General features: G+C 40.1%; 1 protein-coding gene across 4 annotated transcripts in view; it reads right to left on the bottom strand.

Annotated features, from left to right (window-relative positions):
• Window positions 1–10,860: 10,860 nt before the first annotated feature.
• LOC139729480 (uncharacterized) overlaps window positions 10,861–25,187 on the bottom strand; it is a 68,681-nt gene continuing 54,354 nt past the window's right edge. For 3 of the 4 annotated variants that reach the window (XM_071640401.1, XM_071640402.1, XM_071640405.1), the window contains 6 exons: window positions 22,143–23,870; window positions 20,879–21,058; window positions 19,813–20,046; window positions 19,081–19,145; window positions 18,263–18,526; window positions 10,861–12,153 (listed from right to left, as the gene is read on the bottom strand). In XM_071640401.1, coding sequence (XP_071496502.1) covers window positions 12,094–12,153; window positions 18,263–18,526; window positions 19,081–19,145; window positions 19,813–20,046; window positions 20,879–21,058; window positions 22,143–23,808 — 2,469 coding nt within the window. In that variant the 5' untranslated portion in view covers window positions 23,809–23,870 and the 3' untranslated portion in view covers window positions 10,861–12,093. Of the gene's footprint in view, window positions 12,154–16,248; window positions 16,316–18,262; window positions 18,527–19,080; window positions 19,146–19,812; window positions 20,047–20,878; window positions 21,059–22,142; window positions 23,871–25,187 lie in introns of those variants that run through there. The other variant, XM_071640404.1, reaches the window with a different exon arrangement.

Below are 25,187 nucleotides of genomic sequence, written 5' to 3'. Positions count from 1 at the left end.
GGAACAACTTGGACTTGTTGCCCCTTCGAACAAAGTGGGATTCTATTACCCTAGAGATGCTACCTCCCACGTTCAGTGGAAATCCGTCAAAGATTTCTCAAGAGGATGCAAAATATGAGAAAATCCCCCTTGCCCCCCCCCCCTCAATTCCCCCCCCCCCCCGATTAAAGACACCCCTCGATCCGCCACAATCAAACGTGAAATAAAATTTCAGCCATTAATGTCTTCATAGCACTAACTAAGCTCTCTTTTCCGGTTTGACAGAAGAAGATAAAAATTGAGTTTAGGGACGCCGAGGCTTCAACCCCCCCCCCCCCATAAGCAGTGTGTGTGTGTGTGTGTGTGTGTGTGTGTGTGTGTAACTGGGAGGTAGGCTCATTTTCACAAATTAAATGCATATCACCGTAAAGAGGCAATCTGCCAGTTTTGGTGAACATCTGTCGTAGATTTTTCAAGAAGATGCTGAAAATGTGGAAAATTCCTCTCTTTGCCCTCACCCCTTCGATCTGGAGACCCCTTGATCCGCGCCATAACCAAACATGAAATTTCATTCATTAACGCTGTGTCTTCATAGCACTAACTTAGCTCTATCTTTATCGGTTTGACAGAAGAAGATTAAATTCCAGAGTTAAGGGACGTTGAAGCTTCAACCCCCCGCAGTCTCCCCCCCCCCCCCGGGCATTTTAACAAATCAAGATTATATTACCATAAATATGACTGTATTTCACAAGTTGGGTGAAAATCCGTCCTAGATTTTTCGAGAATGTGCTGAAAATGTGGAAAATCCCCCTCCTCCCCCTCACCCCCGATCAGGGCACCCCTGGGTCCGCCATAATCAAACATGAAATTTTAGTCATTAATGTCTTCATAGCACTAACTTAGCTCTTTCTTTTTCGGTTCGACAGATGAAGAAAAAAAAAATCAAGTGTTTATGCATGGTATAGGGACTCTGAGGCTTCAACTCCCACCTCCCCCCCCCCCCCTCCTTAGGACTGGTGTGTGTTTGTGGGGGGGGGGGGGCTCATTTTGACAAATTACGATCATATCACCATTAAGATGTAATCTGCTTAATCTGGTGAAAAATCGTTGAAAATGCTGAAAATGTAATAAAAAACTCCGCAATAATGCATGATTCTCCCAATAGGTGTATAGTACAATGTCTTCACAATGTGTGATGGCAGTTTCACATAACTGGCAAAATATTGAAATGACAGGTTTGTCAGAAATATCTTGAATGTTCACTTTCCTTGAACTGGGTTTGCTATAATTGTCTAAGAGTGCAGGTACATATATTTAGGGAATTGAGACTTTTTACTTGACTTCTGACGGACCCTTTTATAAGTTTATGCATTGAGTAATTTCCAAGGTATGAAAAAAGAATGTAATTACAATACAATTTTTTTTTTTTGGGGGGGGGGCATAGAAACCTGGCCCTTGACCCTTAACCTTTGACCTTTGACCTTCTGGCTGGAAATTTCCCGGAGAATCTCCACTAGGTAATGCACGTATATATTAAGTTTTAAAACTAATAATGCAAGCATTGCATATACTAGTATATGAGGGAAATAGTAAAATTTTGAGGAGTTGACCTTGACCTTTGACCCCCCTGACTATTGACCCACGACCCCTAAATTCCCTAGATAATCCCTGCCAGTCAGTACATGCGTATGCACCAAGTTCCATGAAGATACATTGAACCATTTGCGAGAGAAGTGATAATGCAACATTTTCACCTAACCTTTGACCTTTTGACCTTTGTCCGTAAGACATGAAACTCTTTGGAGAATCTTTACGCAGTAGTAGTACATGTCTACACTAATAAGTTTCAAGAAAATACCTTTGGGCATTGCATAGATATGGGGGAAATAGCAACATTTTTAGCATTTGACCTTGACCTTTTGACCTTTGACCTCTTGCCAACGTCACTAAAATCTAATCAACTAATTGTCCTATCATACATCATCCTTGGACCAAGTTTGGTGAAAGATGCTTCATCCAGTTTTGAGTTATCACGTAAACAGATAAATTTTAGGATTTGACCTTGATCTCTGACCTTTGACCTCTGTCCGATTTCACTAGAAAACTGAAGTACTCAAGTAATTGCCCCATCATACATCATCCTCCGACAAAGTTTGGTGAAATTTGCTCGATCCATGCAGTCTTGAGTTATCGCGTAAACGGATACAATTTCATGATTTGACCTTGACCTTTGACCTCTGACCTTAGGCCGATTTCACCCAAAATCTTATCAAATAATTGCCCCATCATACTTTATACTTGGACCCAGTTTGGTAAAATTCCTGTCAATATTACTCAAGTTATCGCGTAAACGAAAGCGGACGGACGTACGTACGGACGGAAGGACAACCCGAAAACATAATGCCTCCAGCACCACTTCGTGGCGGAGGCATAAAAAGACAGATGGTCGCTAAGACAGGTGGTAAAGATGGTAATGGTTCGTGCGCAGCTTTGATTGAGAGTTTCTCTTCCATCTCTACATAAGATAGGTGAAATGAATGGTTTGCACATTTCCCGGCGACGTTTTGCACATTTCCCGGCAAAATTGAACATTTGCACATTTCCCGGCGTCACGTTTGCACATTTCCCGTTGATGAAATTTAGAGATTTGCGCATTTCCCGGCAAGACGTTTGCACATTTCCCGGCGTTTGCACATTTCCCGGCGAGACGTTTGCACATTTCCAGGCGTTTGCACATTTCCCGGCGTTTGCACATTTCCCGGCTCCACAGGCCTGCACATCATTCATTTAATAAAATGGGCCCGTAAATTCACGAAACATATATATTTTTTCCCCAATCAAGCGTCTGGTGCACCTACAACATAAGGCCTGAGCCATGCATTCGGATTCTACCGGACGCATGGTTCAGAGTGGATCAATAAAAATCAATATAGATTATACTGATTGACCAAACAAATTGCAGATTCTAAAGCCCATTTCATGATAATATTTAACAAAGCTTATATAATGCATAGCACATAATGTGAATGTCCCCAAGTGCTCAGATGTTGTCATGATAGTCATATAACTTGACATTATTCTGTTCTGATGATGCATTTCATCCAATGGCACATAACCGTGATGGGGCTTTTGTTTCATTTTTGTTTTTATAGTAGTAGTAGTAGTAGTAGTAGTAGTAGTAGAAGTAGTAGTAGTAGTAGTAGTAGTAGTAGTAGTATTAGTAGTAGTGGTAGTAGTAGTAGTAGTAGTAGTAGTAGTAGTAGTAGTAGTAGTAGTATAGTAGTAGTAGTAGTTGTTGTTGCAAGTGCTGTTGTTGCTGCTGCTGCTGTTCTTGAGTGGCACGGTGGCAAAGGACTGTGTTCTGTTACAACGGTGGAGAGAATACAAAAATAACCCCGTTGTGTCGATGAAATATAATAGATGAAAGTAGGTGGAAGGATGAATGTAACGAGATATTGATGGGTAGAACAAGGCGAGGAGAAAGCGACAAAAAGCGTGTGTGGGTGTGCGTGTATGTGCCTGTGCTTGTGTGTGTGTGTGTGTGTGTGAGAGAGAGAGAAAGAAACGGATACCAGATAGACGTCGAAATAAGGGGGATGATTACTTCTACGTATATCTTCTCAAAGCGATAAGATTTCACTCACACTGCATACATCTTTATCAATTTAGAGCTGTCATCACGTAAGGCATTTGTCACTGGCATTAATTAACCTTTATAAAGGGATGATGTAGTTTTGGTTGAGATGGGGCTTCAGGTTTCCAACTTTTTTTTTTGTGACATACTAGTTATGAGAAACCTCTTACGAAATACGAAAGAGCTGACGATTCTAAGAGGAATTAGAAGTTTATTTGGTGAAAATTGGTATTGAAATGGCCGGGATATCAATAGAGGTCCTAATTAAAGGCGGGACCCCGTTTTATTTGGACCACTTTGTTTTACTTTGTTTTTGGATATCGTACACATTCTAAAACCAATTTTCATCAATAAACTTTGAAATCCTCATAGAATTGTATGCTCTTTCATATTTCATGAGTAATCACTAATTATCTCGCAAAAATTAAAAATCTGATCCCCCATTACAAAAATAAACCTGTACCACAATTAAAGGGAAATTCAGTCCAAATATAACTTAGTCTAATAGGAAAGCATAAAATATTACGTCTTCAACAGCATAAATTTGATCAAATCAGATGAAAAATAAGGAAGTTATGACATTTGGAAGTTTTGCAATTTTTGGGGGACACTTCCTGAACCGTCAATATGAATATGCAAATAGCAAAGTGAGCATGTCATTCCCTCACAACTTACCATATACACATTGTACTAGTGGTTTGTACATAAAATTTTGAAATTTCCAGTTTTTTATTCAAACGCAATTATGCCCGAAGCTCAAATCCTTGTAAATCAGTGATCAATATTCTGAAGTTGTTCAACCAAGAATAACATCATGTTTCAGAATTCAATGACAGAAACATTGACTTTTTTTTTGTACACAATGCATAAATGGAAAATTGTGAGGGTATGACATGGTTATCTCACTCATTTGCATATTCATATCCACTGTACAAGAACTGTTTTGGAGAAATGAGCAAACTTCAATATGTCATAACTTCCTTATTTTTCATCCGATTTCAGTCAAATCTGTACCATTGAACTCGTAAGATTTTATTTCTTTTTATCAGACTAACTTATATTTGGACTGGGTTTCCTCTTTAAATACCCACCATCCTTCCTGTCAAAGGCCACATACACACACTCACATACACACACACACACACACCTTACTTTCTTACTTTCTTTCTGTGTGCAACAGTGTAACGTTCATGAAATATTATATGCCTCACTGTGAAAACATCACACCAGATATTGATATAATTCAATGTTCATTCGTGGCACCACATCATACTCGACCCTTTGCAAGATAAATGTTGAAAGATACACACACACACACACACACACACACACACACACACACACACACACACAAACAGTGCGGTCATGTGCACACAGCAAAGTACAGTAGTCATAATGGCACAAAGAACATTGAATTGTCCACCTAGGCTATCTGTTCAACAACCTGAGCATATTATGTGGTATCACTACAACAGCAGAAGTACCAAGCACGCATTTCCATATCAAAATATACAGTACTTACTACCGTACATATGAAAACAACTACACATTCTCTCATTTGAAGTCTTCAATAATTTTATTTTGATAATCATCTACTACAAAAGTACCGATCACATTATTCTTTGTCAAATACAGGAATAAATACTAGTGGCTGTTTCTTCTCCCTCTTCTTTGTTGCTCTCATTTTTTTTTCCTTGTAAGTACTCTAAAATCATTTAAATACATCCATCATATAATTTCAATAAATTGTACTTAACGGACAGATGAACACAGTGGGAAAGAACAGTATCTGCCCCACAGTGTTGACACAACACAGACAACATTCATGCCATGCAGTACTTACAAGTATTCTATGACACCACGACTGAGTTTTAAAAGTGAATTCCCCGGTTAGGGCAAATAGGCCTCTTTAGTATAAACCGCTTGAGAAGCACGATTAATGACCTTCTGCTTCTCCTGAGTGACAATAAACATCTATCATTCAGTAAGGGCATAAAGGGCATTGTGCCCCATGATGTGATTGGATGAGACATTTGCTTGGATTTTTCTTTTTTTTTTCTATTTGTACAAACATACCTCTGGTATTACATACATGTAAATTCAGCAGGAGATGGCAAAACATAGTTGGACCTAAAAGGCTTTGTTTGTCATTGTCAAAATGAGTATGATTTACAGGAAACTACAAAGGAACAGGGAAAGGTGCCCAGCAGTTCAGCTTCTTATCCCTGTGTAGGGAAAACAATAGAATATAACACATTTAGCACACACACACACTCACTCACGTTCACTGACTTTCTTTTAATGTAATTGCACAGCCTTGAATGCATGACAAACTGAGACCCATCAAGGTAAATGAGGGAAAATTGCTGACGTGACGTCATTTGCATAACGACTGGCCCATGCCTCCTGAACTGTGTTGTATTAAATGGTACTGGACAACCATTGGGTACAATATTGTTGATAATAATTATGTGATGTGATCAGAGGTAAGTACACAAAATTTCAGAATACAAAACATATTCACATTATTTCAGAATAAAGTAATAAAAGTGACTTTGTAATCACCAACTCTCTAAATTCAAACATCACCAAACACAATGACAAGATTAAATACCATAATCGACATCTTCCATTTCCATCTTGACTATCAGTACTAATGGGTAAAACGGGAACAAAAATAATTATGTAGCATTTCAGACCAGCTGAAAGAAATCATTTGTATTCTACATCAAAATTAGTATATGAACCATAAAATCGAAGTCTAGCACACTTACAGGCATTAAGTGGAGAGAATTCTGACTCAACTTTTAAACAAATAGTGGAAAGTCAAGCATACAAAAAAAAACAACAACAAGCAGGACAATGACTTCAAAATGATTATAGAATTACTCAAACGAGACTAAGAATATGCTACCTACAACTAAAACCAAGGTGATTATTACTGACGGCTAGCAACCACTGATACAACACTTTGAATCTGCGAACATGTTTTGCATGAGGTGAACATTTCATCTGAACTGCTGACATGACAGCTGTAGCTTTATGACGGCAACCGTTCTCTAGTCCCTCTTGATTTCTACAGAAGCTGGCTACTGGTATTGAGATAGAGAAAAGTCAGAAGGGTATATGTCAGAATACACATCTAGCTACTTTCCAATCAAGTTTTGCACTCAAAGCTTTTAAATGTTCCCTGAATTTTCCTCTCATTCTCATTTGAAGTCTTTCAGTTTATCTTCAACTAACCCTGACATTATGTAGACATCGTTCAAAGATGATTGCGTAAAAGATTCATTTTCTTTGCTTCCAGAGTTATCAGATACGCCTACATTGCCACTGTGCATTTCAAGAAACCGTATGCAGTTGTAGTCTTCTGCAGAAACGAGGCAGGACCGTAAAAGACATTTCATCCAAACACAGAAAAAAAAAACTTGCCATTTTCATCATAAAGTATTTGTATGACTTGAAGTTACATTCATAAGACAATACACTTATGCATGATATGTATTTCTTTCTCTCCAGCACAGTTACTTCAAACCCACCACGCAAATCATGACTTGTACACTGTCAAACTTTTAAATGACAAAATAGATCAGATGGTGGGGGTGGGGGGGGGGAGTAACTAAAACTTCACTCTGATTATCCTCATACTTACAATGGGGTAATGTTTGCCTCAAGCAATGAAGCGCAAGATCACACAACAATTTCACTGTAATTCATACATCATCTAAACTACTTGTGCAATATAAACTTTCCACTTTATTGCTGCCATCTGACGATATCAAACTGGATTTCCCTGCATAAAGTATGATTGCAAAGCACTACAAACAGAAGGAGTCAAGCAAAGGTAGTGGATTGGATTTTTCAAAAAGGAGAAAAGAAAAAAAGAAAAAAAAAGCAATTTGCAGGTGAGTATGAAACAAGTAGATATTTTGCCTCACCTCCCTGATATTACTGAACAGATTACCCCAGATACCCCTAGATTACCCACTAGGCACTGGAATTATAACTTCACACAGGGAGAAGTAGAAGCTAACCCAGAGGTAATTTTGTGAAGTTCTGTCTTCATGCACAGAGACTGGTCAGAATTGCCCTGTCATGCTCCCTGCTACATAGATCATCCTTAACCCTCTAACAACCATCAATGTGGTTTTAACATCGTTAACGAGCAGGTTGCACATGGTGGTGAAAGAGTTAAAAAGATGTCTGTGAAATGACTGACAGAGCCCAGGGGTTGACAGCGAGTCTTGCCATGAAAGAAGTAATACAAGGCAGGTAATAACATGCAAGCTGAAAAAATTTGAATATACTTTAGTCGAGTACTGTGTATGTCTGCTTGTGCATTGTGTTTTTGGTTTGTTTGTTTTTTTGCACATTTTTAAGCTGGCTCCAGTTTGCAATTTGAATACATGTGAGACAAAAGTCTAGCTCCAACATCTCCTTTTCACTTCCTGTTCTAACACTCCCCATCAAGAATACTTCAAACATTATTGCGCATATTTCATCTGCTTTCATTTCTTTTCCTTTCCTTCACACAAAGCCTAACTCCTACAAAATCCTGGTTGCTTTAAAAAAAGATATCATTATCTGCAACAACAACAACAACAACAACAAAATGGGCAGATCTCCAAAAGTAGGCGAATAAAATAAGGATACAGATCAGGCTCATATATTTCACATGGTAATTCTTCTTTATAATCATTTGCAGTCTTTCAAAATGCTCTCACCCCTTGTTGATATGCATCTTTAACATGCAAAGTGTTGCATGTGGACGAATGTCAAAATGTCTAACCAATTTTACTTCTTGAGCCGTTGCAATGCAAGAGTTGTAAAGCCATGGGAACAGATACATTGCTGTGGGCCCCTAATGCAGAAATTATTCAGAAACAAGATGGGGGAAAAGCCAAAGATGTCATACACATGGTACTGAAATGGACTCTGTTGCTTTCTTTTAGTAAATGAACATTTATCCCGCATACATTAATATACCACTCACTGATGTGCAACATCCCGACTCCCCGCTCGAAGATTACACAGTACTCACACACATAATCAATTCCCAATTGCATTGTGGCATCATTCTGAATAGTTCTTCACTTGCACAAGGTGACTTACAGCTACATTGCAGGAAATTAAGTGGAATGAACAACAATGGACGTTCAATCACTCATTGATTACAACATGCACTTATCATATCATCAGGCATACAACGATATCGACACGTATCTCTTTTTTAAGTACAAACTCAGAAACACTCAAGAAAGACATAGTATAGTTTACTCTGACGATGACTGACATCACACGATGGTTAATGCGTCAACAAGATTTTCCATCATTTGCTTTTCCAGAAAATTGAGCCAGCCGCAGAAATTTGTATCCCCATAATAAAACTACAGTCAGACTTCAACTGAGAGAACACGAGATATCGCAGATAGAAGATTCATATTATATACATTGTACAAGACAGATGCTGAAAATGATAACATTCCTTTATCATTGAGCACATCCACAAGCAAATCATATTCAACATGTGCTACACATGTTGCCATGGAAATGAAAATCCGGCGTATATTAGATACAGCTTGGCTGTGTGTGTAACGACAATATCATCCATCACCAACAGAATTAAAGAATACATTTTCCACAGCCCAGCTTCCTTTCTGAGAGCGCCCTCTTCCTTTTATCGCAAGTTTTAAGTGCCAAGGTAAACATCCAACCAGCAGCCATTGACTGCTTACATCAAAACAGCCAAACAAACAGCCGTTTACGAAATGGGAAGTCGTCATCATCACTATGGCGATGATAAGATTTGAATCCATGTCGACACTAAGTTTTGACTCTGTTGCAAACTTCCTGAATAACCCTCAATGTATCTTGTGACAAGTGAACGAGACAAGCAAAAACGACAAAGAATCTCGCTTCAAATCTCTGTCTAAACCCACTACTTGTGTTTTCCTTTTGATAGGTACACAAAACTCTTACTTTATCCGATCAAAAAAGAAGAAAAAAAAAATTGGATAACTCTTGTAAACATGTTAATATGTGCAGAACTGGTTTGTTGGTCAGATTTATTCAAGGCCTACACGCCAATCAGTGATGTAGATATACATTGTACGTTCTTGCCACAAGAAGAGCACAGGTGCATTATTTTGGCCCTTTTGACCCAGGGGGCTGACAAGCTTCCACAACAATATCTTTCAGAGGGACTGGAAAATCCTCATATATCAAAAATTGCAATCTCTACAAGGTCCTGTCAGACTTACTACTTAATGGAGGTTCTCTTTGCTTTGCTATTAAACAGGATTGTAGGATGACAACACACTTAAAATGGGTGATGTTAAGTTGCTATGAACAGCTTCCACTTCAAGACACTAGCTGTCATTTGAGAACAATGAGGTTCTGAATTTTCTGCGGAAGATTTAGCTTTTAGTGGAAGACAAGGAAAAGTGTTTCTTTCCTTCAAGAGCACAAAGCCAACACCAATCTTTCAATACGACAGCTAGTGACGTGCTCAAGTATGCTTTGACTTGTAGAACTTATGTCATAACTTCATTTTTCACCATTGTTTTGCTGTCTTTAAAATCCATCAAAGTGAGGCGTATGAAACATCAGAGAGGGAAAGAGTTTTGCCATGCTTACACATCAGGTGTGCTGCGCAGAAATATTAAATAGATAAATAAATAGACAAATTAATAAAACTGTACAGATCTTAATAGTGTGTGCAATTTGAATTCTAAAACATGTAAATCTGGCACAGCTATTATCGGATGACTGGCAACGTGTTAAGTATCTCAGATATACAACACATCTTGTTGAGGCTGTTCTTCTTTACATCCACTCTACCCCTTGCCTCCTACCGAGTCGTGACCAACTGTGAAAGGCCCACGCTGCCCACACTTTGTGTGAATCAAGAAAAATTTGAGCGAGCGAAGAAAACGGTTAAAAAGAGTAACAGAAAGGAAGGCCATGTATTCTCAACACACCACTGCAGCATTCAGTCAAAACGATACTAAGAGTCTGTTTATGACACGGTGTAGTCGCAGAACAGTTCAAAAGTATAAAAACAATATGAAATACAGCACCATGCAGATGCGAAGATAAGATAGCACTTCAACTGCCGTGAAGAGGCGTAAAAAATGCACTTGTAAATATGACAGAAAGAAGAGGGTTGGGGGGGGGGGGGAGAGAAGTGAAACAAGTTGAACTGAGTGGTCAAACTGTGAAATAAGGAAACACAGATAAGGCCAAAAAGGAAGAAACCACATCAACATCTTCCTTGTAATGAACAGCTCTACTGTTCTTCAAGAAGAGTCCTGCATTTCAGTTTGATAAATCTCGATACGGTGAATCGAACTATTAAAGGGCACCTCCGGTTCTGGTATAGAACAGGTTCATAGCCCCCCTTAAAATATACAACATTCTTGCAGATACATTCTTCCTGTGTGATACTGGGAGAACAGAAGAAAATATCAAAATATTCCCAGTCATCATGAAATTTCTTGTGAATAGCTGTTTGGGTAAACTGTGTGAGCAAATATACCAAACAGCTAAAGAATTTTAAGTGTGAACAGGATAAGTAACAAACTGCATGCTCAAGTAACTAAACCGCTGATAACTGATGCTTTTCACAGGATATGAAGTGCATCAAGCCTCTACTACAAATCCTCTGACTTTTAACTTCTACATGTACTTTCTTACTTTCATGTACAGGTGTCATGATTTAGAAAATAAAAAATACACTGACCAAGGTATACAGGATCACCAACAATGCTAACAAAACATATATATTATCTCTTACTTGTGCGTGAGTACTTTGGGTGGAACTTGTGACATTTTCATCATACAGTTCAATAGAATTCAACACAATGCTCTCTCGGAATGAATTCTGATCATTATTACTAGTACCCATGATTACTGCATCTTTACATGTATGCACGTATATAAAGGTGGAAGGATTTCTTTTAATGACAGATATACGAGCTTTACTTACAGCATGTGAAGAGCTTTAAAATAGTGATTATAACATGCAATGTGGAAAATAAAACCCAAATTGTGGTCATCTCTGGTAAATGGTTCACTTAAAGAGGCTATGGACAAATATCTTTAAACGCTTTGTAGCAGGTACAACAGCTTTAAGCTGATCTGGAGTTTTGATTGCCATCATTTGGACATTTGCAGGGGAGCCATTTTGCATCGTGGGTGGATACACATGAAGTCGGTTGCACTGTCCACAGTCCTGCTCCGTTGCCAGGCAACCACAGGCTGCACATCGCTTGACATCTTGAGGTGAAGTTCACAGGTGGCAGTGGTATCTATGATGATGATGATGGTGATGATGAAGATGATGATGATGATGATGACGATGGTGATGGTGCTCGTAAAAATCATGTGCAAAGGGCGTGTCACTGTTAGACTCCTGTCTCCTTGACAACCAATCTCTTGGTCTCCCTGGATGACTCCATGGCGTCGTTTCTTCTAACCCCTCAGTCTATTTCTGATTCTTCATGCAAGGAATCCGAGTCTTCACTGGTCACCACTGAACCCTGTAATAAATTGGGGGGGGGGGGGAGAAAAAGGAAAAATAGAAAGAACTAAAATAGTTAACATTGCTTAAACAAAAATGATCTCGGCACACATCACTGTAATATCATGCATTGACGTTACTACAAAGGTTCCACAAAATCTACATTTCTCCCATGTATGCACAGTGTACCATTAATTTCATACAGCAGCAGTTGTTTGTTTTTTCCAGATGATGGACTAAAGGATGCCAGACAGGCAATTTATAATATGTGTAATCAAGTAGCTAAGGTCAAACTTATGACCTCAAAAAAACAAGTCTTCATTGGGAAAGTTTTCCCCACTGTCCATTGCTCTATGACAAAGAAAACATTCAGCTTTATATCTGCTTGTGCAGAAATTCAGCATGACAACTAATGAGGTCAGCTTTGATTCAACAAACAGACTCTTTGTTTTCCTCATATCATTATCTTTTTTTTTTAACTTAATCAAGACTGAGGGTATTTTCCGCTCAACACAAACCATGAGCAACTAGTTCAAAATGCACTCTAGTTTGGGCCAAAGATATGAATGCATCAACACAGTCATACTGTCTTCAGTGCATCACAGTATGAGGTATGACTTCCTCACATAAATATAATATTGGCATATAACCAGTCACTCCAGTGTTGTGTCTACCCACAAGCTTTCCTATTCAATTTCAATATGACCAAGTTCCATGTGAAACACCCACTACACCTCCCTCCCCCATACATCCAAATGCAGTCAAAACCTGTGTATTAAAGTGGTCACCTATCTATTTGAGGCCACTACAAAACTCCCCATAAGGCACGGTCAGACTGGCAAAAGATCGAGAAGTTAAAGATCGCGATATTTAAGATCTCGCAGTTTTGCCAGTGTGACCGCAAACTTCCCACAAGGCCATTGTCATGTACAGATGTGTGTTGTTACGTCACAATCACTAGCCATTGGACGGCGTACTCTTGCTTGCGCGCGTACCAATGGCCCAAACTTCGCGATCTTAAACTTCTAGATCTTTTGCCAGTCTGACCGCACCTAAAGAGAATTTACAGATTTTACACATAGCAGGACCTAATGTCTTAGTTAAGTAACATTTTACTGAGTGCTGCAGCACTCACTCCTGTTTAGCCATTGTCTGTCAGTATAGTAATTGGTTACTATTCCTTCACTTATTGTCCATCAAAGCCAACCTAATTATAAAATTGGCCAACCATATCGTAAAATATACTGAAGATTCATAATTTTGCTTCTGCAAAACAATCAGAAAACCCCATGGCCTTTTGAATTGATAATGTGCATATTGGACATGCCTATGCCATGTATTGTACACTCTTTGCGATCAAATCCTGCAGGCCCCAACCTGTCTATAATGGCCACCTGTCTACAAGGGTCATCTTTCATGTCTCCCTCAAGCGGTTGTCATGCACGGGTTTCATCTAATGAACCATTCATAGCTCGTGATGGCCACAGAACTAACTAGAAAAGCACTCGGAGAGCTCAGACCTCTGCCAAGCAGCTCATTTCCACCCATACATGCATGCTGAAAATCGCCCAATTTCCCAATGAAGAAGTGTTTTCTTTATGTCATCAGCTTCCAGCTGTGCAGTGCCTCCACCGAGCAGAGCACATGCTTTAGAGCGCACATGCAAACCTCAAATATGCGCAGCTTGATCTCCCAAATCCATTGACCCTATCTGCCAAAACATTAAAAATCCCTCAAAAATCCATGAAAATTCTTGAATCACTACTAAAATTCGATCAACTGTTCCTTGTGTCAATATTAATTTTTCCTGCAAGTTATGTCCAAATCTGTTCACAAGTTATGTCCAAATCTGTTCACAACTTTTCAAGTTATTTTGCACACAGACAAACAAGCAAACAAATGCCAATGAAAACATTGCCCCCTTCCTTGGTGGGGGTAAAATAAAAGGGTACCATGATCATCAGTTTTCGAGAGACTGGTATCTTTTAGGCCTAACAACTTTGCATATATTCACTTCACAGCAATATTCCATTCTCTGAAAATATTTTCATCCCGCAGGGAAGACTTTTCTAGCTGACCGCATCCTAGAAGATATCATTACCATATTCATACATAATATGTATAAGAAACAGAAAATGTCAATCTTGTATTCTAAGATTAACACAATAGTAAAGATGAAAAACTATACATAAATATATACCAGATATGTATTGCAACACTACAAATCTATACATGCATATAAGTATGCATGACAGTATATAATTTCTAAGATGATTTGGTTGCAAATGATAGTAAAAGATGTCTGGTAACTGCTGGAAAAGTTTGGGAGAAAAAAAGAAAAAAAGAAAAACTGTGGTGCCATGACAAGTATAACAAAGAAACACAAGAAGCAAATTAGTGAACTCTACGCATGAGTTAAGGTAGAAATAACTGTGAACACACACACGCACACACACACAAACACATGAGCACACAAACAAACCTGCTGTAAAGTCTAATCATCCTTCTGTAATTATAAAAGTTTGAAATGGAATTAGCAACTATGATACCATTTTCAACATTTACTATTATTGATACTGAAAAATTGTCCAACAATTTGTTTGAATAAAAGAAGAAGGAAAACTGCTTATAGCCAAATAATATTCAAAAAAGAAACTACTAACCCAAACTGCAAACTGCAAGACCACTCAACAAATCCATGTGTAATTCTGAGAGTCTAAATATTATCACTCTTCTTTCAGATGAATTTTGAAATGGCAATAGTATCCACAAGCTACATTGTACCATGTATAAAAATTTCCTGACATAAATGTGCATGAATAGAGGGCCAAAAATCTAGGCCGTGCCAAGTGTTCTGGATGCAAGGGTAAAGCCAATGTATACGTAATCCAGTCTCATCATAAATTCCAGATCGCACGATTCAAGGACAAAGCCCATCCACGATATATCCTCCCCCCCCCCCCCCCCCCCACAGACACACACACACACAAATGTGGGGAATGATTTGACGGCCGATTCGACAAGCACACCAGGTAAAATGCCACCCTCTCTCAGCTCTGAAAAAAAATCTTGCCAATTACCGACAAAGCATGTTCATATCTTCAGTCACAGAAAATCTCAAGTGCATCTTGGATTGTTTGGATTTTACTCCTTGTAGAGTGTGTTTTAAAAGACCTTTATCAAGAACAGATAATTCAGGAGTAAATCTTGCAAGGGTTAACATATCAAATGTGATAAAGCACTCAACTGAAAAACTGTTTCCCTAGAACTTGACATTTTTGGCAATCTCGGACAACCAGGCAAATGCTGAGTTGTCACAGCTCCTCTAACGTAGAACGAGTATACATCCAGCAACAAGGAGACAACAGGCATAACTACCTACAATCTACAACCTGCAAGCTACAACCTCCACCCTGCCACATGCAGATGAGCGTAAGTGTATTACAGTCCAGCAGATTGAAATGATAACATAATCCGACAGTGATAACAAGCCCTCCTCTCTGGGATACACCGTGCACTGTCTTCCTAAAATCAAAGATGGCTACTGACAGGGTGGCTGAGAGATTGAAACGGGTGAACTGGTAAAATATATGCTCAAGAAAGAAGAAAAAACCAACACCTTTCACTACATGGATTGTAGTCTTGCCCTCACATAGAAAATGTAAATAGAATTAAGTTGGCTAATACTAGATGAAAGTGTATCAGTTTTTGGTGTCAGAAGTATATATTAAAGATGTGTTTGTATCACAATGTGGGAGTAAGAGAGTATGTCACACTACAGCAGTCATTCAATGTTAATACTGGGCTCCGTTTCACAGAAAGTTGCTATGACAGCAGCTCTTGCTGCAATGGCAGGTGTCATGGTAACAACATGAATCCCACTTCCTGATTGGCTGTTGCTACAGGAAGTTGCCATTCTAGTAAGAATTGCTATCCTAACATCTTTTCATGAAATGAGACCCAGGTGTATAGATGTACCCAAAAAAAAAAATCAGTAGTGCAGTATGGTTAATAAAAAGCATGATACTGAGTACCAGAAAGCATTAGTATTTGCCATGACTTTCCCCACACTCCCTACAGGTTGGTGCATGTTGGAGCCAAAAATAATGCCATACCAAGCGATACACCACTCTCTTTCACAGGTCTGTTTCTTTGTAATCCTCCTCTAACTCAATATCGCTCTGTGGATTCAAACGTAAAGTAATACATACAATCATCACAAAAGTTTGATTAAACCTTGCTATTAACCCATTGAGGACGAGTCCCGAGTATACTCAGACAGGTGTCTATGGGAAAAGTGCGTTGTAGCAAATCAAACCGTCCTCAACAGGTTAAAATATAAGAAGGATTTGAAGGTGAAATGAAACTGCTCTCCTCTCTGTTGCAAGCACTGTTTTTTTTCGCCTGATTTGCAAGAGGAAAAAATGATATCAATTCAAGCACACTATTATGTTTCTGCACAACACACACACAAAGCCATACACATGTATGTTGCTCTTTGTTTCAAAAGGATCATGCTACAGAATGTCAGACACAGTATGACAGTCATAATCTTACAGAAGGTCAACCACAGCGTGACAGTCATAAACTTAACCCATATCCGCCGATCTACGGGATATCCCTTAGTTCGCGCAAACGCCATCCTACCGGATAATCCATAGCAAAAATGGCTTGGATGATGACGTCATCTATATAGCTTATTATAGCTCGTGAACTGTCTTTCATTCGCCTGTCAAAATGTGCAATGCCCAAGAGCTGAAATTTGATTGTTACATGTCAGTCATACATGGAGTAGTGTAACCTACTATAAAACAATGCTCTAATGTGCTGTCCAAGTATGGACAACATATTTACTTCCTACTTCCAAAGACACAATTCTCCCCTTTCACTTTTACTTGGACGATTAACCATACATCGTGAATGTCGACAATCCACCCTTTATACCAAAATATGTTGATTTCTGAGACTTTTGAAACTCTGACTGCTAGAATTTTAGAGAGACAGCATGACATGCAGGCATGTTTCCATGGGCAAGTGAGAAATTCAACTCAACTTGAAACTTGGTACAAAGTCCTGATCCCAGCCAATACGGGCATTAATAGGCAGTTTCATTTCCTCTATTAAAGAAAGCCTCCTGTGTGAGAAAAGACCCTGTGTGTGTGCCAAGTGTTCACTATGCAAACTCTCTTGTTCCAAATGAGAATCATTCTCACTAGCTCAACAACAGATCATCATCTTTTTAAAACAGAACAGTTACAGCAATGATGAATGTTTATAAGGTGACCACAAAAACTTAAACAAAACAAAGAGAAGAAACAATGCATCCATTCACTCTATAAACTTTTTTTCACCGTTGAGGTATCTTGGTTCTTCCTGGTTTGGGACAGACACTCGAACAAAGCTAAAAGACTGTTGAGATGACGAACATAAATGTCACATGAAACTACACAAAACTGGTGCCAGCTATACATTAATTCCAACCACACAAACGACACAATGCAGTTAGAATGTACCCAAGTATGAAGAGCTCAATGTGACAGGAGTGGGAGAAGCAGTGATACAAGAACTTGTACACACTCCCATTAATCATAAATATTTAGCATCAACCAAATATCTTTGATAGGGAAACTGGTGAACAGAATTCAAATCTTTTATGGCAGTTGAGGAAATTTTGGTAGCTCTGTTTCACTATTACACATAGTTTATGACAGCCAACTAAACAAAGGAATTTGTATGCATTGCACAGCAAATCAGCATGAAAAATAAAAATTCAGACAGTTTTGCTCCAAATCAACTACTCTGGGGTCCTTTGATAGAGGACATCACGATATATCCTGCTTCTGCCGTCTGTTAATATTTGCTATATATATTGAAGACAATCCTATTAAATAGATTTCTGACAAATTGCATTAACTGTAAAAAATGACAGAATTGTATGTTCACCCGTTAAAACATCAGCAAATATTCTATGCCTCTTCACGTTAAAGACATATTCTAGCACAATCCTGATGAATTTCCACTCCAAATTTGAGCTCTTCATACTGGCAAAGATGGCTGCTAGACATGGGACAACACAACCCCCACTATAAGTCAACACGGATAAACAGTAAAGATCACATGAAACCTACATAGCCCCCCTGGCTGTCTAGCCAGACGGCGAAGCGGTCACCGATGAAGCGGATGCTGTTGTCCTTGATCCCGTTGGCCCGCTTCCCCATGGACTGAGCGGCCTTGACCGCCACCTTGGTGAACTTGAACACGATGGCCAGCTGCTCCCAGCCGACGTCCTGCCCGACGATGGACTGCATGGCATCACAGAAAACCTGGTAGGTGTCGTTGACGATCACGCCCATCACTGTCGGCGCTGGGAACACGGCCATGCTGCGACGTCTCTGTGGATTTGGCAATACAAAATACAGTTTGTACACTTAATACAGTTTACAATACATCACATCAATCAAATAGGACAACAAACCATTCACAAAAGTGGTTTTTTTTTGTCTCATTGTGCATCTCCATTGTAAGTTTCATCCATAATCAAGCTGAAAATCACTACTAAATAGCCTCTCAAAGGCCCCATGCTTCCTAAGTACTTACTAAATATGCACATCTCCTGATAACTTCATATAGATACAACTACCTGCCAAAAGCATTAAAAAAAGTTTGAATTTTAGTATTTTGTTGAACTGCATTTGAAGTTCTGAAGCAAACACCAAGAGTACTCTTTTAAACCGCACCTCCCATTTGACCTATGGAATTTGCATGTAAGCTTTATCGCATGCCACTTTTCCCTCCTGTACGTGCGTTATGCATTTGATATGCTTGAGGCAACACATATACATTTTTTTGACAAGTAAAATTTCTTGTCTTCTTTTTTATATGCTCTTTTGTCAGCCACAAGAAGACTTATGAGGTAAATTGCTCTCATACTACTGATACCACTTACCATTTGAATACCGTCGACATCTGTTCGAATTCTTTCCCCTATATCATTGTACTCTGCCTGGTGATCTACAAGGAAGCCAAACAAGAAGAAGCTGGAAATGTAAAAACTTTACACATGCTGGATGACATACAACGCACGTTGGACGCCGGACGCTTGACGCCGGACAAGGAATGATCACAATAGCTCACTTGAGTCTTTGCTGCACTTGTCACCACACTTCGAATGTACATGTACACCGTAGCTTCAAACTTTGTAGCCATTCCTGTCACAGAGACAGTAGTATTATTACACACCCTATATTCTTTACTCTGTTAAATGAAAAACTCTTCTAAATGATGAGAAAAGAGCACTGACGTAAGAAGTAGAATTTTGTGAATGAAGTTACCTGTTTTTGAACTAGCTCTACACATTTGATGATTAATCTTTGTAGCAAGTGCAAGTGGAAAAACTACATCAACATGTCTACTCTATCACTCAACTTTAACATTTTTATCATACTATTCAAAGAATTTATGATCACATAACCTCTCTCACAGCTCTAAAAGTACAATATACAATTTGCAGTTGAACAAGTGCATACTACCCATCAAGCAACCTTAGAACTTTTAATATATTTTGTCTAGTTCCCTTAGCCTGAATACATCCTGTGTGCCTGCAATGTGCAAAAGCAAGTGTCTAGTGGTTCAACATCCCTGGACATCTCCCCCCCCCCCCACCCATTGTAATACAGACCTCTTGTGGTGGACCCTGATGCTCCAGCAACTGCTGCCGAACAGCTCGGCGTGGGTTCTGCACAAATGGGAAGTTGTGGCGCCCTCTGTTGCCCTCCAACTGCTCCCCCTGCCTCGGCGAAGTTGTATTCAGCCAGTGCCTGGTCACCAATGAGAGCCAGTCGGTCAGCTATGCGCTTGAAAAACTGCTCCTGGTCAGCCTGGTTGCGCTGGTCAAACGGAATGTCGCTGCCATCTGAATGCATCACATAATAATCATGAAATGTTGTGGTCATCCGTCTTGCCTTAATGTCGATGAAGACTGGCACAAATGCACTCAGGTCTCATTTCAGCTCATACTTGATTACAGAGTTCAATATCTTTAAGCACTTATCCTCAAACTAAACTAAAGATTCACTTCCTAACAACAGATTTGGTTACATGAACTACTCACACTCCCTGGTCTCCAGGCCACTTCTGCTGCCAATAGCGAAGTTGATATGTCTGGAAAGAGTATCTCTCTAGTTCCGGACAAACATCATATATCATCGTTTGAGAACCAGACGGGTGTTGTCACAACTAAGGGGGTATTGAGTCATTGGTATCACACTGTAGAGTTTGATCTTTTCTGCATCATGGTGTTAATCTTTCATTATTTTCATTTTCAGTAAAATGTTAAAATCACAACCACAAGGGACTATATTTGGAACACGCTTACAAATCTACCCACTTTTGCTTAAGTGCACTTTTCATTTCATGAAAATTGATTGTTTCATTTTAATTCATGCTCAAATCTTAGAATGTGACAGGGCCTTTCTGATTCTAAGCTGACGATACAAAACTGCCTACAGGTTTGGCAACAGATCTCCCTGCACCCACATGTCTCTCACATTAACTCTTAACATTAATTGAATACAACAGTAGTCATATGCTCTGTGAGTTGCAAAGTAAATCCAAACTGTCAGAGATGTTGACCACATTTTAATGCTCCAAACATTTAGATGCCGGGGAGCGGAATGAAAAGAAACTAAAAAGTGACGAGACAGGGAAAATTAAGGGGAAAATTCATGAACCCAGTAGGGACATACCACCACTCTCTGTCCACGAGTCTGTTGCCCCACCACCGGCTGCTCCCTGGTGGCCGTTGGGTCCGCAGTCCCTGACCACGTCATCGGCCAGTAGGGCAGCCGGGAAAGGAAGGACCGGAGCTGATGTGTCCACGTCTCGTCTCACGTGGCCTGGGGTCGTGTCTTCCAGCCGAATCACATCTACAAAGTAAGATTTGTTAGACAAGCACTGTTGGCTTTAATATGATCAAGAACACTCAGTCCAGAGTATGACCACCATGTAAGAAAGCAATAGTCTTGGTCCACATCAAATCAAATTCTGATGCATCTCATTTGCGCATTATAGAAAGCACTAGATTAGTCATGGAAGCACTTATTTCTTACCTCAATCAATACCACTACAGCCTTATAATACTGAAAGTTGATAGTTTTCATCAACAATCAAGGAAGAAAATATAACCTGGCAGTGCCAATGGTATTAATACTTTGCATTTTTGACAGCATATAAGTATTCATTGGCAAATGTATGTAATCATGACAAATGGCAGATTGATATTATATGAGTGACATCAGGCAGTTCAGGCAATATTTCATTACTGCTGATGTTTACTGCAAGAAAGCTAAATTGAGAGTGATACCTAGCAACACTCCACAAAGTGTTATTTCTGTAATATATACACATGCTTGAAGGCAAGGTAACAGGGGAGAAATGAATGCTCTTTCCCTAATCCTTCTCTTAAAGGGATGGTACACTTTTGGTTGAGATGGGGCTTGAGGTTTCCAACATTTTTTTATGATTATATTTTTTTTTAAATTATGAAAAATCTCTTATGAAATATGAAAGAGCATGTAATATTCTAAGAGGAATTTAAAGTTTGTTCGATGAAAATTGGTTTTGAAATGGCTAAGATTGGCTAAGATATCCAAAACAAAGCAATCCTAATAAAAGGTGGGACACACTTTTTATTAGGATCACTTTGTGTTACTTTGTTTTTGGATATCTCAGCCAATTCAGAACTGATTTTCATCAATTACACTTTTAATTCCTTTTAGAATTGTATGCTTTTCAACATTTCAAGAAGTGGTTTCTAAGTATCTCGCAAAATGTTAAAAGCTGAATTCTCACGTCAACCAATACTATACCATCCCTTAGAAACATCTTTCATTCAGCACAAGGATGGAGGTGACAGAAGAATCTGGGGGCTTGAAAATTTGAATACAACCCATGGAACATCTCAAGTTATCAATCTCAGCGAGATAATACAATATGGAAGGCAAGCATTACCATTAAGTCCCCTCTGAGCCCTCTCTGCTCTGGTCCTCCTGAAGGCTAGAGTGCGGGGTCTCTCAGGTCTCTGTTCAGAACCCTCAGATGATGCAAATGAGGCGAAGGAGTCATTTGACATGGCCGGTCCAAGGGGCGGGTGCCGCGCCTGCGTGTTATCCAGGAGTTGTGAATCACTGGCATTTCCTGAGGTTTCTCGCGTGGCACCCCGCCTCATCTCAACGATGAGCTTCCGCCGCTCCGCATCATTCAGGGATCTCGTGTGGTCGGGGCGGGTTGAGAAGTACTCAAAGTCCATGGAAGCTGTATCGGAGGGAGTCGTCGCACATGCTCCGCTCTCGTCGGTCGGAGTAGATGCGCTTTTCCGCGACTTGCGCTTGAACTGGAAGCTCGGCCACCTTTTAGTTTTGACTTCTTTGCCTCCTTGTGCCTCTATGGTTATTGCGGCATCACCCCCCTTTGACTTGGAATGTTCCTTGTCGCGGTGTTTGTCGCGGGAGGAACGACGGAAGGTCTGCTTGAGTCTGGCAGTGAATCCAGTCTTTTTCATTTCACAGTGCACCTCACTACGTGCTTCGTTCCTAGCGTGGCGCACTTCTCTTTCCATCTGCTCCCTTTGCAACTCTTTTTCCTTTTCCTTCTTCTCTCTTAACTCTTTCTCCCTTTCCTTCCTCTCTCTTTCCTCTTTTAACCTCTTCTCGAGTTTTTCCTTTTCTTCCTTCTCCTTCTTTTGTCTTTCCTTCTCCTTCTCCTTTTCTTCTTTCATCTCTTCTAGTCTTTGGGAGGCACTGGGAGTCCTTTCAATCTTCCGTGTTGTACTGGGTGACCTGATTATTTGTTTCGCTTTATCAAGGAAACTGCGCTTTCGCTTTGGCTCCTTCTTACTGTCACGTTTGTAGCCATCGCGGGTAAGGGTTGCCGTTCCATTTTCCCGATCCCGCAGTTTCAACGTGTCCATGTCATCCCTTTTGACTTGCATTCTCAGTGTGGACGGTGCCGACCGTGATCGCGGAGATGTTTCGTCGGACGATGACAGCTCGTCATCTGCACTCTGCTCCATGGTGGAGCTGTCCTCCATAATGGGGCACTTCATAGCTTCATGAAAACTTTTCTGCGTGCCCTTCTCGCGCGAGAACACAGTCTTGTCAACATCTGACATTGTTTCTGCTGCTGATTCAGGCTGTACTGCCCCCTCACTTACATAGGAGTCTGTGCTAATTGTTGAACAAACGGATATCGTGTTGTTCCTCGCTGATCTCCTCTTTTGCTTCTTCTCTTGCGCAAAGTACTCCCTCGTGAGGACCGCATCGTTCAGGCTCTTACTTCGCCTTTTCAAATAAATTTCCAATACTTTGGCAGTGTCTGCTTTCATTGCAGGAACGCCCTTTCTCCTGCTATTCCAAGGCCCTTTCAGGCTACCATTTTGCCGCTGTGGCTTGTGGGTCTCCTTCGCTTTAAGGGTTCCATTTTGGGATTCTGGGGGAGTCTCTGGAACGTTGAAACGCGCCATCCTCGGAAAAGTGCCCCCTCTCTTTTTCTCCCTGGTGTCCTCGTATATGATTTCATCGTCAATTGGAGTTGTTGCAAAGGTGGCGAGAGGCGCCTTCTGATTAAAGTTGTGCGTTTCCATGGCGACCTCCTTCCTGGGCGAGTCGTCCCGAGTCATCTGGCAGCCCTTCCTCGAAGATCGCTTCAGACTCCGCCGCACCTTGTTGATCTTAGCAAGGGCTGGGATGGTAAGAAAGAGAAAACACACAGGAACCTTTAATAATGCCAGGAGATAAACAGAAATGGCTGACATATACTAGCAATGATCATGATTTATGTTCTCTTTGAAGAAACCTATCAGTCACATTCACAACCTGAATACTTGAAGAGAGAATGGCAAAAAAAAAAAAAAAAAAAAAATGACATCACTATGAAACAATTTTGGGTTCGCAAAGAGGGGCCCCTACATTCCAAGATGAGATCATAAAAAAAAAATAAAAAATGATTACCCACCTTACTGCATTCAAAAGCATCAGCTTAATACCAGTAGCACATGAATTGACATCTTCTGTGCAACACATGATAATTCCTCATGGAGTTGACAAGACATGGAAATTTTGACCCAGCACACAATGGGTTAAAATGTTGAGCAATTCTGAACAATTCACGTCAAAATCAAAAAGGGAATTAGAGATTGTAGAATGCTTCGTTCGAATCGTCAGACAGCTGGTCATCGGCTCTGGCGGTGAGTCTGATCAGACACAGAAGCATAACATGACTTCATGCTGACATCCACACCATGTTAGTATCACAGCCACTGACATAATACCCCTACAGTCCTCTCATGGGGGAGGCAAAACAGCCCAAAGGGTCCAAACACACACACACACACATACACATACGCACATACATACACATTCATTTGCATAGATGCTGGGCACACTTGTTTGGAATCACACACACATACACACACACATGTACACAAACATACAGGAGGGTGTACTGGGACATGTCGTAAATCATATTTCTGCATTCTCAACAAGGCGCCCACTAAGCAGCCTTTCTTTCGCAGACCTCCTGGATTTAAAATCCCTCCACTTCCTTAGGCCATCGAGTAGCACCAACTGGTTTCACAAATAGACTTGCCTGAACTGTCACTCTCAGAGCATGTGGCACCCTGCTGAGTTTTCGATTAGCATCAGAAAACACCTGCCATCTACAAGTCAGAGGATATCTACTCATGCTTCGCACAGAACGTCCTGAACACAAGGCATTGCCGCTCTCTTAACATCTCAACATCTGGAGAGCCACAAACAAGGTCTGCACTCTAGACTATCGAGGAAAAGGTTTACTCCGTGGTGTGCTGCCTGTAAGACACTGTAATATGAGTCATCTGTGTATTTATCATACTCAATGGGTCTAACAGCTTGAGAAGGTTAACACATTAATATCTTAAAGGGTCACATCATACTAATCTACCCCGGATAATCACAAAAAGAGGCATGAGAAAACACATACAACAAAATGCTGGAAGTAGGTGTATGTATTTGAGTGATG

The sequence above is a fragment of the Diadema antillarum genome, unplaced genomic scaffold (genome assembly GCF_040938485.1).
Source record: "Diadema antillarum isolate AM-2024a unplaced genomic scaffold, OU_Dant_1.0 seq00000243_RagTag, whole genome shotgun sequence".
In the NCBI taxonomy this organism is placed as follows: Eukaryota; Metazoa; Echinodermata; class Echinoidea; order Diadematoida; family Diadematidae; genus Diadema; species Diadema antillarum.
Note: the sequence above shows the minus strand (reverse complement) of the source record. Positions and strands in the feature narration are given on the sequence as shown.